General features: G+C 27.1%; 1 protein-coding gene across 1 annotated transcript in view; it reads left to right on the top strand.

The window, feature by feature from the left end:
* Nucleotides 1–10,267: 10,267 nt before the first annotated feature.
* The window catches only part of LOC105253038 (growth hormone secretagogue receptor type 1), a 40,765-nt gene continuing 33,211 nt past the window's right edge, over nucleotides 10,268–17,821 (top strand). Inside the window, exons 1-4 of the mRNA XM_011260786.3 lie at nucleotides 10,268–10,601; nucleotides 10,859–11,741; nucleotides 11,854–11,969; nucleotides 12,114–12,276. Of these exons, the coding sequence (XP_011259088.1) occupies nucleotides 11,663–11,741; nucleotides 11,854–11,969; nucleotides 12,114–12,276 (358 nt within the window). The 5' untranslated portion in view covers nucleotides 10,268–10,601; nucleotides 10,859–11,662. The remainder of the gene's footprint in view (nucleotides 10,602–10,858; nucleotides 11,742–11,853; nucleotides 11,970–12,113; nucleotides 12,277–17,821) is intronic.

The following is a 17,821-nucleotide window of genomic DNA, read 5'->3' as shown; positions in this document are numbered from 1 at the left end:
CCTTTAAAAAAAACCACAAAATAATGTTATAAATAAAAATTGTTTAGGAGGGGAAAAATTTTACATAGGAAAAACTTTATACATATAATAAAAAATCATTTAGTTGATAGAATATTTATTAAATTGGCGTGTGTGTGTGTGTGTGTGTGTGTGTGTGTGTGTGTGTGTATAAAGAGAGAGAGAAGAGAAAGAAAGAAAGAGAGAAAGAGACGCACATTACGAAATACATAATTGATTACTTTTATTTTTAATAATAATTAATTTTATACTTAATAAGTGTTACACTGACAATGTTTTTTAAGAATCAATTCATTTATTTCAATCATCACTTATTAGTTTTCTTTCTTAGAACTTCAAAAAAAATATGCTGAAATCTTCCACTTACATTATTGCAGCTTTATAATTTGATTTCTTATATAATGCAATATGAAGATACATAAAATTTCGAATGTTAATAAAAATGTTAATAAAAAAGGAACGAGGAAACGAAAGAAAAAGAAATGTAATTTGTTGTTGGAATAATAGACATTGTTGATAAATATAGAGCATTTAGTAAACTATAATACATTTGAAAAAATGCTTCTTGTATTATAGAAAGAGATAAGTATACAAAAATTTTTTAAATTAATAAAAAATTATTTCATATCATGATTTATTAAATTATATAATAGCAATTCTTTCTTTTTCAACTAATTCAATATGAGAACCTCTTTTAATTTACATATAAGCCAGTTAACATAGTTGCTAAGAGGAATCCTTTATTTAATCTTTCTTACATGATTTGCTCTTACGTAACTGTATTAGATGGTTAAAATATATGAAAGATATAACACTTTACATTAATATTTATTACATTTTTTTAAATAAAACTCGTTTCTTTACAAAAGTAATAGAAACGTTTACTTTTGACAGAAAGTTATTCTCGTACAGCGTGAAATATCATGTTGATAAAAAGAGAAATATACACATATATATGGGTGATAGAAGAAAACCAACACATGATATTGATGAATAAGTATTAAGGTAATTTGTCAATATATTAATCTCTTAGCAGTGAAGAAAATTTTCTTTTAATCTTTAAGAATATAAAAAATATATCTCTCTCTCTCACTCACTCATTCAGTCTTTATCTATCTATCTATATATATATATATATATATATATATATATATATATATATATATATATATAGAGAGAGAGAGAGAGAGAGAGAGAGAGAGAGAGAGAGAATATATTTATCTTTTAGGATTAATATTTTCACTTTGATAAAGATTTTATTATAGAAATGTTTTATTATAGAAATGTACATAATAATATTGATAATATTAATAACATAGATGGCAGTACAAATCAATAAGATAACAATGATGGGAATGAGAATTCTATTAATCCTAACGAATAATGCGAGGTGGCACCACTGATCACAACACACACAATCGATACAACAATTATTTGATATAAATTATGAGAGTATATCGATGAATATATGAATAATTAATAAATGTATGTAAGAGTAATTTATAGCAGAATAATTATTAGCATTTAAATAATTTTGATTGCTTGTGAAAGTAGTGTGTGTTATAAAAATTAAAAGATTTTGTACGTATAATTTCTCTTTCAAAATTATTATAATTTTTATAAATTATAATAAGATAATTATTTTTATATTTTTTATATTCTTTAAATTTTACAAGTTTCTCAAAACAAGCAGCGTATTAGATATTAAAGCATACAATATGAGATCTCTTCCATATGATATTCTTATAAAATATTTACCAAAATTTATTGTCAAATCGATAAATCGACATCGGTTTAATAAAGTGACATGTAAAAGGAATGTTTATTTTGCATATGAGGAAATAATTCAAACATAATAATGTTTTGACCATAAACGGTCACGTAGATAAACATATCTACGCAAGAGATCCATAACATTAATAAAATAGACATGCACTGTAAATTCTCTCACCGTAATTCTCTCAACAGGACATACGCAAACGGTTCACGAATCAATCTCTACATTTCAAAAAGACAAATAAGAAAAAGCGCGGAAAGATATATTTGCACCATGTCGGCCATTACTTACGTTGGCGCAAGACCAACAATAACACTGATGGACTTTTAAAAGGTAGAGACGTCCGCGAGATTTTTCGTATCTCAAACATCTTCACATTTTTCAGTCGTTGTTAGGTAATACAGATGCAACCTGCCATTTTCATCCATCTTTAGTTGTTGGGCGTTCGATAAATTCTTGGATAGGTTTTGGATAGATCCTTGTCAAGTAGCTTCATGTTGGATTTCGTAAAATATATGCGAGTACGTAGGAGAGAAAAAGGCACGACAGAAAACACGATGGAAAATTTACTCATTTTGCTTGTGTTTTCCAGCAAACTCCATTTTACTCTCATGTTACGTTTGGGTTTAAAAGGGTTTATTTTAGTAGCATATCCCAATATTATTATGTCAAAATCATTGTCGGCTCAAGTGGCGTAACTGAGATTCTTGAATAACACAAATTGAGACAAAGCGATGATTTTAGTGATAACATTAATAATTCTTATAGTTTTTATAAATTCTGTTTTTTTAATGACTTTCTCGACTATTGAATAAATATTTATTGTTCTTATAATTTTGCAGGCATTAATAATCTCTTGTCGAAAAATCAATCTTATTTATTTTATTACTCCAATTGTTTTATTTTGTCTTATGTACATTTCAAACTCGAATTGAGTACTAAATTTATAATATAATTTATAATTTGATATTGGAAATATAGTTAGATACGTTTTCTAAATTTATTTATTCTGATATTTGAAATGTAGCTGTTTTAACGAAGATACCTGCAAGTACATGAAATTTCACATACAGAATGCATTACGTATTAAATTGATATAGTTATTTTCATAATTAATCACATATAGACAGAGAGAGATATGTATATAACATATTTTTGTAATTAAATTAAATTTTTTTTCGATCAGACTTTTTTGATAATTTTGTTTTGTTTTGCAACAAATACGAACATAAATATGTACATAACATAAAAGAAATAATTTATCAATTTTGGGCAAATGTTATCTTAAGAATTTTTAATTTAAAAAGTAACAAACTTTCATTTTTCTCCTCAAGGATATAAATCATTTTGTCGTGATCATTATTTCGTAAACATTTTCTTGCATAAACATCTTTTGTCAAGTTATCGTCAAGTTATTGCTATCTTTCTTTTTAGTCATCATTACGAATAATTTTCCTTGATTGAGATATCGCCAACGTTGGTAAGTTATAGTCACTGTTTTTAGCTTTGATGTTTCGTTCAATGTTTATCTATCCTATGCCATATGTTTCAAGACATGTTAGAAATACCATATCGGCAGGACAGATTCGGGACACATACATAAATTATTACAAAATTAATAGAAAATAATATTACAGAAAATTGGTTTTTTCTAAATAATTATTATATATTTATATTAAATAAATATTTAAAAAATTGAAATAAATGATAATTTTCTTGAGAACATAAAAATTTTCGTTAGAAAGAATTTCATAAAGAAAAATTTTCTTCAAATTTTATAAAGAATAATATAATCTCTTAATTAATTTTATTAATTAGTTAAAAGACTATATTAAAAAAGATACTTATATACATATACAGTCTCCTTTTATTGTTAGATATAACAATAAAATATTCTAGGATGATTCTAGGATGAGATTACGACGAGACAGATAGATGCGGAATCATCTATCGCGATTTTGTAAATTTCCGTTTTCACACACATGTAAAGATCAATGTGAGTAACGCTTCTGCGACATTTCTGGTTTCACCCGTGACGTTAACACTGACGAATGCCCGTGAGAGTTTATCCGTAATCGACTGGAAACGCGAGAACTGGCCTAGATTTTGCAATACAAACTTTCGAGGAAAAAGTAGCAAGTGCTTTGGCTATCAGTAGCTTCACTATGAATCTATTTAAAGCTCTAGATGTTTAATAAAATATTTAGACTTTAGATTAAATGAATGAATAAATTAAATAGATCTTTTACAATAGAAGGTTCATATTTGCATATTCATTATGGAATAATGTGATGTTAGTTTAGAATTTATATGTTAACTTTAGATATTATATTCAAGAGATTTCAAATTTAAATAAAGTGAATTATTATCACAAAGTAGTAAATCTTGTAAGAATATATTTTATTTCTTTTTGCTCTGAACTATCTTTGTTCTAATGATGGAATATGCTTTATCATTAAACGTTACATCAAACGAGATTAATGAATAAATCGTTGAATTACATTCGCCGTCATTCATTATAACTATTGCATTGACACTTTCTTATGCTCGGCATAATCAGGTCGCATCGCGAGCTTTGTAGTCTTTTCTTTAGCCATCAGCGCATCTATTCTAAACTTATATACGTCGATAGAAAAATTTTCAAGTCGTTTAGCAAGAATGATGAATCTTCTCAGCCGTAGAAGCGCATGAGATCGGAGTGTTGCATGCGCGTGACCCAATATGGAGAAATTGAGTCTCTCCGTTATACACCTACGTATTATTCAGCGACCATTCAAGTGGCAATGCTAAGATTGATTGACTAGGCGATCGGCATAAATAGAATGCTGTATTCGTCGCGAATAAACATACGCTCATTCATCTCTTCGACCTCATGGGCGAGAATTACAAATAAGTGTAAAATATCGTAAGAGCAATGCATATTATTGTTTACTCAATGAGATAATGTTAAATATTTGAATAATGATTGATGTATGATGCTGTGCCTCAAATGTCATATCCAATATGGACTGAATTATTTAGAATAAAAGCGAATAACATTTTAGGTGAATTATTGTTTGAAAGCTTTTCACTATTAATTTACATTATTTTACATCGATTAATGCAAAATAAATAATAAATCACTATATGTGTCATAATTGTAATACAATTTTATCTTATTTATTGATAATTTTAAAAAATTTATTTTGTATATTGCAGCGCTGTTACACAAACAACTAAAATACATTTACAAACAAACGATGCAATATCTGACAGGTGGTTTTGTTGAAGTGTTCCCACGTTTCATCAATCAAGTGCAGATACATATTCAATTGTAAATACATCATCGATACATATAACTCAAGTACTTATATAACAAAAATTCAAACAACTAGCAGGTAAAACTAAAAAATGATAGCTCGAAATTAAGAGAGATAATTTCTTTCACATTTTTTTCATTTTTAGAAGATATTGCTGTAAAATAGAGTAATTACTAATGAAAATAAGACTATTCTAATATCCTTTATATGTCAAACATTTCGTTCGCGGAGTGAGGCAAAAGGTAATAATTAATGATGATGAACATTTAAAAATGAATTATAACTAATGAATTTAATATATTATGAAAATGTATCGAATCGCATCGACTTCTATTGCAAAAAACGTTTCTCTAATCCCTGCGATGTTTGAAACAATTGTGCGAAACTATTTGGAAAATGGTTTATTGTTATTGTGACGGGAGGTAAAACCCATGAGTATCACACACACTGCAAACTCGCGAACTGCTGGCAAATTTCTCCCATGAATTTGGCATCGTTGATTACGCGACCTAGTTTAGGTGCGCGAACGTCATTGACGTCTTTCTATATTGACGTATCGATGAATAAAATCTGCTAACGTTGATATGATAACTTATGAGAGATGACCACAACACTGATTAAATTTTAGATCCTGAATATAACATTATATCAACAAAGATGTCATGTGATGAATGATTATGTATAAAATAAAACCAGTATTATAATTATTTCAAAATCTATTAAAAATTATAATTATAATATTACAGACATAATAATGCATATGAAATATGTCGGTTTTATATTACTAATATTCAAATAATTTTCGAGAAAATATAAAATATAAATGTATGTAATTGAAAAAATGTTTGTAAATTTACTCAGAAGAAAAACTAATTTTATAATTTCATTTCGATGCAGTTTAAAATAAAAAAGTTAAAAAAGTTAACTTTATAATTTGATTAGATATTAAATTTTATACATTCATATTCTTTCGTGTATCAAGATGATTCTTTATTGTATGTAGATTTTATACCAAATTTTTTAGTTGCTTATCTATAACAGTAAAAGAGATAAAATGATATTGATTCATAGATACTATATACGAAAATATCAAAGCTGAATATTTTAGAAAAATGAGAAAATGGGTTAGTCCGAAGTTTTGAAATAATAAGAAATATCCGTTATACGTCAATATTGTAACGTCATAACATATTGCTGTCATAATATATTGCTGCTAGGTCGACAATGTACTATACATTCAATGTTCGATCTGTATATATCACTAAATCCTCAGCTAATCGCGCGCAAGTTCGACAATATTAGTTCACACACACGTATGTTTGGAAAAGGCTAGATTTGCAAAGTTGAGTAGATTGAACATGAAACTAGTGTATGTACTAAATTGTAAATGTAAATGACCGATAGGAAGCTTGATTTAGACAATTTAAGCATTGAATGAACTTATACTACAGCCAAGCAAACTAATTATTCATGATGATTATTTGCATGTGCAATTTTATACATAAATGCTGGATGGAATATATTTATGTAAACAGATTTATAAAAGTAATTAATATAATAGAAAAAAGGTGAGAGAAAATAATATCATGTAACAATTTCTTATATTTATAGTTTTAATAAGTATTTTGTAGTTTTTTAAGTTTTGTAATATTTTTCTTATAATAATTTCTAAATTTTCTTACGATAATTTACTAATTTTTTGAGAAATAAATAAATGTTTTGAATAATAATTAGCAATAGAAAGTCTCTTATAAAATATATAAATAATATTAACAAAAGATGGCAGAGGGATAACATATGAAAAATTTATGAAATATATAACACAAATAATGTATAAATAATATATGAAAAATTTTTATAGTTCTACAAATTTCATAAAATTTATATATATATATATATATATATTCATTTTATAAGTTTTTATAAGAGGTAAATGTACTTTTTGATGTAATTTAGAAAAACTTCATTTTTATCACTCGCTCAATTTACCTATATTAAAAAGCAAAAGATTGTTGCAGTTCTTCCTTATGAATTGATTGTTCAACCGTGAAAGAGAACTCAAAACTATGTCGCAAAACGAGTTTTATACTAGTTTCTCTTAGCTAAATTATGATTACATGACGTCAAAATAACAATTGGCTTCCAAAAATCATATATTGAATATCATATTTAAAGATTAATTTTAGCTAAAATTTTTTAGTAAAACGCAATTATAAATATAAATTTTATTAACTACTAAGATTATAAATCTATTGTTTTTGTATTTTGTCATTATAGATCTATTATTTGATCTATTTTTTGTGTATCATTTTTGTATAAAGATATTATTCTAAAGCGACGGAAATAACAATTTCATGATGTTTCTAATTTAAAAGTGTTTATCTCGAAATGTATAAAAAAGGAAAAACAGTTTACTTGTAATTTTATTTAAACTTTCGTGAAAAATAATTAGTCTATATTAATTAGAGAGCGAAAATTGGTATAATAAACAGTCTATATATATATATGTGTGTGTGTGTGTGTGTGTGTGTGTGTGTGTGTGTGTGTGTGCGTGTGTGTGTGTGCGTGTGTGTGTGTATCTATATATATATTATTTCCGTTAAATTAACCAGAAATATAAAATAAATGAGATATTATTTGCATAAAATACTTCAGAACTATTGCAGTTCTTTTAGTTATAAAGTTTTCTTTTACAATTTTTTATCTCATCGTCACATCTGTTCGTAATTGTTAGATACAAAATACTAATTCATTTTTTATTAAACAAAAATATAATTTGACAAATAGATTTATCTCTGGAAGAGATTAAATAAAAATTTGTGGAATATCTTATGTACAATATTTTATGCAATATTGTTGTGCTATCACCTTGCATATTGTTATATGTCTTGTTTGTTTAAATAAATTAAATAAATTTAGAAATTTTAAAATTGCGAAAATTTTAACCAATGTGCATCAACCACTTGTTATTAATAAGTTATTTATAAGAAATAAATCAGCTTTAATAACATTGATTATATTTTTGTTAAAGAGAGGAATATGAATGTCTCAAATGAATTATAATATAGATGGAGAGAACCAATGAGAAAAGTAAATGGTACTGCGCTTGATTCTTAATAAAGACTTGTCTATTGCCGCTTCTTTCATGCTTTACTATAATTATCACTAATTCACACCATAAAAGGGTTAATATGAAAAATAGAGAGAAAGAAATATAAGAGAGAGAAAAGAAAAAAGTAAAGAACTATTTTTTACAAAATTTATTTCGATATATATAAATTCTCTTATCAATAATAATATTATGTCTAAACAATACATTGTCTTTTCATAATATTATATATATATATATATATATATATATATATATATATAAAGAATATAAATATAATTTTTTAATTAAAAAGTGCTAAAATAAATTTAAAATTAATACTTTAAAAGCAAAAAAATAATATTATCTCCAGTTTAAATATTATATTAATAATAATTCCATTATTAAATTGTTATATTACTAATATTTATGATTTGATAAGAACAAGAATGGATCAAGAATATGATCATGCATATAGTCAGTATCTTCACGTTTTATGTTTGTCAGAGTCACGTAATGTATACACTGGATATATCATAAGTAATTCAAGACACGTTTTCTCTTATCGGTGATACAATTGAGTACAATGCCCTTTCTCTTTCCATAAAAAGACAAAGTATACGAAATGACCAAATGTCAACAACTATGATAAAATAATAAATTATTACACGAATTTAGTGATTATTTTGATTTATTAGTATTCAAGAGCAGAAAGAAAATTTAAATTAATTAATTATATCAATTAATTATATTAATTATTTAATTACATCAAATATATATATATATATATAAATGGCAGATTTAATATAGAGATACATTAAGAGATACATTAAACATAATGTATTGAATGAACTTCTCATTTAAACAGATATTATTGTAACTTTTTAGTTTTAATTAGACTACAAATTACATAGGAAATCAACTTTTCATTCAATAAAGTTGATATTAAAATTCATACATCGTAATAAAGTATGATAATATAAGCTTTGTTATGAAATAACACATATTCAATTAAGAATATATTAATGTTGCAAATTTACGTGAATACAATGATTATTATAAAATAATAAATTCTTTTCAAATTAAATATTGTTTTAAATATAATCAAATTAAATTATATGTATATTTAAGAAGGAACAAAATTTTTTTATAACACAGATAAGTAAGTGTGATCGGGATGAAAAAAATACCATAATAAGGGAAAGAGAATGCGCATGCTCTCTATGATAGGGAGAGCGTTCGAGAGTTTATGGCGGGTTGAGTTCAGTATCCCATTCAGTTTACCGGCACTATTTGCACGCCACGGTTCGGGTTCCTCTTAGACACAGTAACTCGACAGGTGACAAAAGGTGACAAAAAGTGAATGTATCACGTGACTGCGACATTGGTTAGATCAAAATTTTTTTAGTTATTATCAGTGCGTATAGAAAGCACGAAATAATGTGCTATTAAAAATATTTCAAGCTATTCGCTATTTTCATGCTATTAAAAATATTTCAAGCTATTTGCGAAGGTATAGAGAGACAATCCGAATAAAAAGATATTTAAGACATTATATTATGTGACGTTTAACATGAATCGCGCGCTGAAGTTTAGGAATTTCTAATCATGGATTTGTTCGTAACAAAATTAAGAATGATCATTCAATACGATGCAATCAAGATGAAGTACGTTGAAGCGATTAATTAAATCGAAATAAATCAAACTTAATTTCAGGAAACCCAAATGACGGCGAGTGACGCACTCGACCAAAATTAAATTCTGTCGAGATAAAATCAAAAATACATATAGATTATCGATTATCCATGAAAAATTGAATTGTCGTTAATTTATTAAAATCGAAACGATCATGGTTTAAAGTTTCGTATATAAGAAAATGCAAGAATACTTGATCATTTATCTATGTAAATAAAATCTAAATAAAATCAGCAATTCATTAAACTTAATTCGTTTGACAAATTGTTGGAACAATTGTTTTACTAATTTCAAACAAAGTTGTTTTAAATTATTCCGCGAACATCGATACTTTGATACGATAAATTTGAAACTAAAATTTTTGCTAAATAATGTGAAACAAAATTCTGTTAAAGAAATTACGGAATTATGAAATGCACAATCAAAACGTGTGATGGTTGAAAGAGTATTTTCTTAATTTTGTTGATGAATGTTTACGTGATAATGGCACATCTGCTAACATCAAAACATACGAAGCTGTTCATTTGAAATTGGATGGCAACTATTCCGAGCGTACTCTCTTCAATGACTAAATAATTCTTTTCGAGAACTCGAGCGTTGCTACGCTGAGCATTGCTATAGACACGTTACTCTCGTTTTGCCAATTCATCGAAAATTTATTGTAAAAAATTGCATGGAGTATTGAAAGCAGAATTCCATAGTATATCATAAATTTTCTGTCAAGGTAATGAAAAAATATCGAACTCGAATATCGATTTATTTACTAGATTGACAGTATTTATATTATTTTCTGTTAAATTTTCATGGATAAATATGGATATAAATTGCTTTTGGAATAAAGATGTGCAAATTTATTTATTCATTCGCACGGTCAATTTACAGATAAATAAATTGAGTCTTAAATAAGAAAATCACAAAACTTTGTCTAATAAACAAGAAAATTAATGTAAAAGCAAGAAAGTAATTTTCAATTTTAAGCAGTGAAGACGCATGAAGACGTAAAATATTCAAGTTCCCAGAAGTTCCTAGTCAAAAAGTAGATAAACATTTGTTCGGAGCTTTTCGCAAATTGACATTCTTACTATCTGCTATTCAATCGAGACGTTAAATGGAATCTCCTTTTAAGTGACGAAGCCAATCAGGATGTTTCGCGAAGCGGAGCTATTTCTCGCGATCTCTTTGAGAGCTCTTCCCGCATCGAGGTAATTAATGGTGAACGTATCGCGACGAGAGACTTTATGATGTCACTTAATATTTTCGGCTCGATTAAAGTGAAAATTACCTTAAAATTACTCGTGAAAACAACGAGCGAGATTCGCGACGCAAAACATCGTGTCCTCACGGCTCCTAATGCGATTCCTAATGGATTTTCTCGGGCTGTATTTCGACACTCGGCAATCCCTCGAAATTCTGACCACGAGAGTCGTCGCGGCGATACGGGCCAAAAGTATTGCCGACGTAAAATTGAAATTCCATCTACGAAAACGCAAGAGGGAGATCGACGTAACGGTCCTCTGCGCGATCCGCTCTTACATGTAAGACTTGTAAATATGTAACTTAATTGGGAAGCGCGGCGAACCACCGGAAAGTGGAAGTACGTGATAGCGTAAACTTACTTGAGTGTACACGAGTGTACGTGATCGCGAGGGGATTTAGTGGTAGCAGCTGGCCTGAAAAGTGGAAAAAGACGAGGTTGACGGACGAGAAGGTAAAGGAGGTTGCATCACATTTCAACTTCGCGCTTATACATATAAAAAAAAATAGAAAAAAAATTTATCAACAACAATGTCTACCGTTGCTTGTGAATTAAATTCGTCCTATTACACAACGGCGATTGGCAATAGTGCGCTCGATGGATTCTCAGGTAATTTCTAGAGACCATAGTGCTTTGAAAATGACACATTAATTATGAATTTTTGGAATATCCATGTAAAATGTCTCTAGAGAGATCTTAAGTATTTCGCGCATGATTTTAGTAAACGAGCCAGAGAACGCCACTTCCGCGCTGTACATGCTGCCCGCCTATATCAGAACCACGTCGATGATAGCCTGCATTATTGTGATGGTCTTGGGCATAATAGGAAATTTGATGGTAATTTTTAAGATTTTTAAATCATTATTAGAACGTCAAAGAAGTTATATATTGTTCATAGTCATTTGCCGCGATTTTCATATCGCTATCAATGTAACCAATCTCTGTCCGGAACCACTGTAGCTCCCGGTGTAATATCCTCAGGTGCCGTTAGTCGTGCTGCGGGGTAAGGACATGAGGAACAGCACAAACATCTTTCTGGTGAATCTGAGCGTTGCCGATCTCTGCGTCCTTGTGATTTGCACGCCTACTGTCTTACTCGAAGTGAATGCAGGACCCCAAATCTGGCCCCTTGGCAAGCATATGTGTAAGTCCGATTTGCGCGAAAGCATGACGCTTTATAATGTATATACTTCTATTTCTATCTCCTCGACCGACATGAAGATGACGCGATGATTTCTGTCGATCAGTTAAATCCAAAAATACTGGAGGCCACATATTTCCTGAACGGATGTATGTACATATATATTTTAATAAGCACACTATACGCGCATCGCGCCTTTCCATCTAGCGAACTTATACATCGTTAACAAACACGCATGTTGCTATTGCGTCATAAGAACTCGAATACGTAGAGCTCACCGAGATTTCTATTTGTGATCGGATGTCAATTTCCTGTTTATAGAAACAGATAATTCTTTTTTTTTATACTATGTAGCCAAAGAACTAAAAACAATTAATACAGCTTTAATAAAAAGTTTTAATTTTACATAAAGAAGAATTCATTTAAACTGTCAATTATTTTTTTAAAAAATAGTCTAGCTATTTATGTAACTATTATTTATTAAATTACTATCAACAACAAATTAGGTATTTATATGAATTTTTATTCCATTTTTGTCTCAGATACTAACTATACTATATGTACATATTTGGTATGTAATACAAATAATAATGCATATTTTGAATTTCCTTGTCACGAATTTTTGCGATCTTTGCTTCAATGTAATGTACTTATATTTTCGTGAATATCTTTAATTTCACAAATCTTTGTCACGTGAGTTTCCGTGCTTTTTATATTTATATAAATTTTTTTATTTCTACATATTTTGAATCTTACTTTAAATTTTATTAGTATCGCAAATTTTCACATTTATTCGAGCTGTATTTCAATAGAGAAACTCATTTCTACATATAAATATCTTTGATCTTAAAAATCTTTGATATATTATGAATTTTTATATTTATGTTTCTCACACAAATCACTTACTTATAAGGTATTTCGATCTGATTCATCAGATCGAAGCATCTTATAGTGAGAATATGTTAGTGAGAATATGCATATTAATATGATATATTGATATGTGATAACTCATAAATGAGTTATTAAAATAACCATATCACGACAATTATTATCTTTTAATTTTTAATTGAAAAAAGTACTACAGCTGCTCATTGATACTCATATTTCATAATGCATATAAAATTTCGTTATTAAAATTTGTTAACATTACCGCAACGTTATTGATAAGCCTACTTATCATTTACGAAATAAGAAAAATGTACGAGTTTCTTAGTCATGCAATTTGAACGTTAATATCGTTGGACGCTATCCAAGAGAAAACTAGTTCGCGTTAATTTGTCTCATAGCGCGATAGAACGATGAATACAGGCTTTTATCCAAAGTGCACGACAATGTCATCGTTACATCACAAAAGCATTATGAACTTTTCGAATTTATAGAAGATATCTGCTTTTGTTTCATCATTATTGAATCGTTGAAAAAAAAAAATTTTTTCGTAGCGTATTTCCTACCATTGTCATAAATTACAAATCGATTTATCGGTGCGTGCTGAACAATCTGTGATTGCAAACTCGGCATAGACATTAAATCTAATCCGATCTTATCCCACTCATTTTGCGAGTTGATCATATCATTCACTTGAAATAATGCTGCGCGATTTTTGATGAGCGCAATAGGAATTATTTTAGCATACAAAATGTTCCATTAAAATATTCCATTAAATATTGCTACGATGAGATTCACGATTAATTAATAATCGAATTAATATTCAATTTTTTAATTTTTTAATATGATTATTTATTGTTAAATATTTATTACATTATAAAATATATAGTTTTTATATATTTTATATTAATAGTGAGATATAATTTGCTTTTTTTATATAACATCTTTTTTTATGTATAAAAAATATAAAGAGTAATAAAAATTTTATATTGATTTTAATATACATTTATGTATATTAAATATAATTATAATTATAATTATAATAATAATTATAATTATATATATTGATACATTGATATATATATTGATATATTGACTTATATTGATTTAATATACATAATAAATGTCATGTATCATGTATTTTTAAAATTTAGAACATGTAATGTTGGTTAAATAATTTTTTATATAATTATTACTGATTTTTACTTTTATCTATTTTATTATATTTAATTTATACTTATTATTAAGTTGTATTTAATCAAATAATTCTAGCTATGATATAATATGATATAAGCTAATAATTAGCTTTGATTACTTTTTAAAAATCGATAATCGTTATATAAAATGGATTGATCTAGTTAGTGTTTTTTAATAATCTATAATCTATATCATTTACATATATAGAAAGAAATTTAGATACATATATAGAATACATATATAGTATATATATAGAAAGAAATTTAGAAATTTGAACAGCATACGGTTAATGGTACGACTTTACTTAAATTTTTACGTGTTTAATATGAAAACGTCAAAAATCCGAGAGAAAAGTGCCATCAACAAAAATAGTTTTACTCTCGCTTACTGCGTAAAGTTAATCGCGAACAAATGTGAAATATCTTCACATGTACTGTTGAAAATTCTAAACGATGCATTATTATTAACAATAGCTACGCTAATAGATATTGTTAATTACATTCATATTCTTTATAAGCTATTACTGCTCCTTATATTAATTAAAACGGTAACAATTTTTGATTCTGATTTGCAGAAATATTGTAATATCATAATACAATTGGATTGTGATGTAAATTACACACCAAAAAAAGTTTATGGACTTTAATAAAAAATGATGATTTTTTAATAAATAAATTATAAAATTTATAATATCTGAAATTGAAATTGAAAATATTTATAATATATTTTTTGATATTTATAACAATATTTTTTATCTTTTTAAATCTTTTATATTTAATTGAAAAATAAAATGAACGACAAAAATAAATTTTGATAAATTAGATAGACAACACATTGATGATTTAATATTTTTTATTTATTATTTTTTTTTATTTAAATTGCTGTGATTTTTTATGATGCTGGTATCATTAGTGAGAGATCATTAAAATTTATTGTTTTCTTCGTTCATAATAACGACGTGAAAATATTAAAATAATCCAATTGCAAGTTTTCTGTTAATTTAATATTACTTTTTTTATGATGTAATTATTAAAAATTATTCTAGAAATCAAATAACTTTCTTATTTTTTTATTAGGTTCAGTAAAAATTAATCATAGAAAATGAGATAAAAGGAAAAATGGAGAATTATCTTATTATCTATAAAATATAATGTCTCTCGTTAGAAAATCGTTATATAAACGTAATTTAATCGTTATTTAAATGTAATATCATTTTTTCGTGATTTTTCAAAAGACTTTACATAAAAAAACTCCAATTTCAAATACAAGTATAATTTACTACCTTTTATTATCAATTTCTTTACAAACGACACATTTTATTTACATGTCGAATAACGTTCGCCAACGAACATCAAGATATCCGTGCTCGTAAACCGTTGGTACCATATGGCGTTGCAGAGACGAAAGATTCTTCCGGCTTACAATTCCTTACGAGCGCCTGTCTATATATCGATTTTCCGATCCTTCTCTTTCGTACGAAGAACTGCAAGAAAGAGCGATACGCGGAGGAAGGTAGTTGCCGGTGGTGAAGTCGAGGTTGAATCAACCAGTGAGTAGCGAGAATGTCGTGAGGGATCTCTATGGATTATACGAGATGCGTTTGCTGTGAAGGGTCGCGCAACGGTTGTCCAGATGGGGTGTGGTGCAAAGAGGGGGATAGCATTTAGGCGCGTCTGGCTTTTATGAGGCGCATACGACGTTGCCTGTCCCTTTCTCCGAGAACATCGACATACCTTTCTCGCGCTCGACATTCCTTTAGAGGTTTAGAGAGACGCTGCCTGATCTCACGGTCGAGGCCATGCAGCGTTTATTGCAATGTAAAATATCTTACGACATTATGATCCGAATAGGGATATTTTACGTAAAAAATGAAAAGTTTCCTTGCACTTTTTTTCCAGTTTGAAAAATGATAAATCATTATAGTGATGTTGCGTTTATCCATGTGCGTAAAATTCTAATTAAATTCTTCGATATTTAATCCTTTTAGATCTAATGATTCCGTTTGGAATCATTAATTTCGACATTATAAAGTTATTATAAACATAGATTTGCTTTTGACTGTCGACGAACGTTGTTTAATTAATATTTGTCTGGGTGATTTTAATTTTATTAGTTAAAAAATAATTAAGAATTTGTAGTTATATAATATTAATAAACATTAGTGTTTGACAAAAACTTTAAAAATACTAATTTTTTAATGATTTATAGTTTTTATATTTGTAGATTTTACGTTTTTATGATGTCTAGTAAACAGGATGTTCGTTTAATTACATTTATCTGTTAAATTTTTGTTTTACTGTATTTAGAAATAAAAATATATGAAAAATATAACAGACTGACAGTACAAATAAAATGTAAAATTAAACATAAAAATATCTTGGTCGAATAAAATAACAAATATTTTTAAATGGCATACGTTTTAAATATATTTAATATTTTTACATACAATTCAAGTTTTATTTATTTTTGGCAATATTAAAATTATATTAAATATTTGTTTGGAATGCAATATTAAAATTACATTAATTACATTCAATTAAAGCATTTAAAACAATTTTAAACACAAAACATAGATAATTGTTATAATAATTATTTCTCGTTAAACGTTTGTGATAAAGACTGTATGAAAATTTCCTTTATTCTTCAGACATTGACTAATGATCGACACTGAATTGTAAATTATCGAACAACCGTTTTCTAATGAACATAATAATAATGACAAGGAAATAAGATGCGATTCATTTAATAGTAGATGAAAAAGGTGTTATGACTAATAAAAGCTTTGTTTTACATCGATAAATATTCAAACGTGTCAATGTTGGAACAACTTGTGGAAGCGCGATATATACGCAATTCCTCTCTTTCATAAAATAAAATATTACTGTAGTATCGACGAATTTATCGGGTTACTATCAGTACGAAATTTTTATGAAACAAGATCCGTGTCAAAATTTTGACATGTTTTGTCACTAAAATTAAAAGAGAAGTATATATGTAATATGTATATACATATGTAATATATGTAATATATATACATATGTAATATGTAATATATATATATATATATATATATATATATATATAATTCGTATAAATATCTGCGTTTACAAGTTGCTTATCAAAACATTTTATATTTAATCGGAAATTTTAATTTGCGTAATTAAAAAATTTTGATACATATTCTTAGAAACAAATTTTTTTAAATTCAAAATCAAATTTCGCTTTGAATATGTAAATCGTTGAACGAAATTATAATAAAAGTTAATAAAAATAAAAATTTAATTTTTCATATTGCAGGCAACACACATATGTTAGTTATTATATATACATATCCGGATAATATATAATTAATAAATGAATTTATGATTTACTCTTCTTCCATGTGCTTTCTGTTAGGTAACATAAAATATTGAATTTTTTGTTAGTTTTCATATATACATTATTATGTTTGTTAAAGTATTTTAAA

The sequence above is a fragment of the Camponotus floridanus genome, unplaced genomic scaffold, assembly GCF_003227725.1.
Source record: "Camponotus floridanus strain SB8 unplaced genomic scaffold, Cflo_v7.5 scaffold4, whole genome shotgun sequence".
Classification (NCBI taxonomy): Eukaryota; Metazoa; Arthropoda; class Insecta; order Hymenoptera; family Formicidae; genus Camponotus; species Camponotus floridanus.
This window is presented reverse-complemented; position numbering and strand designations above follow the sequence as displayed.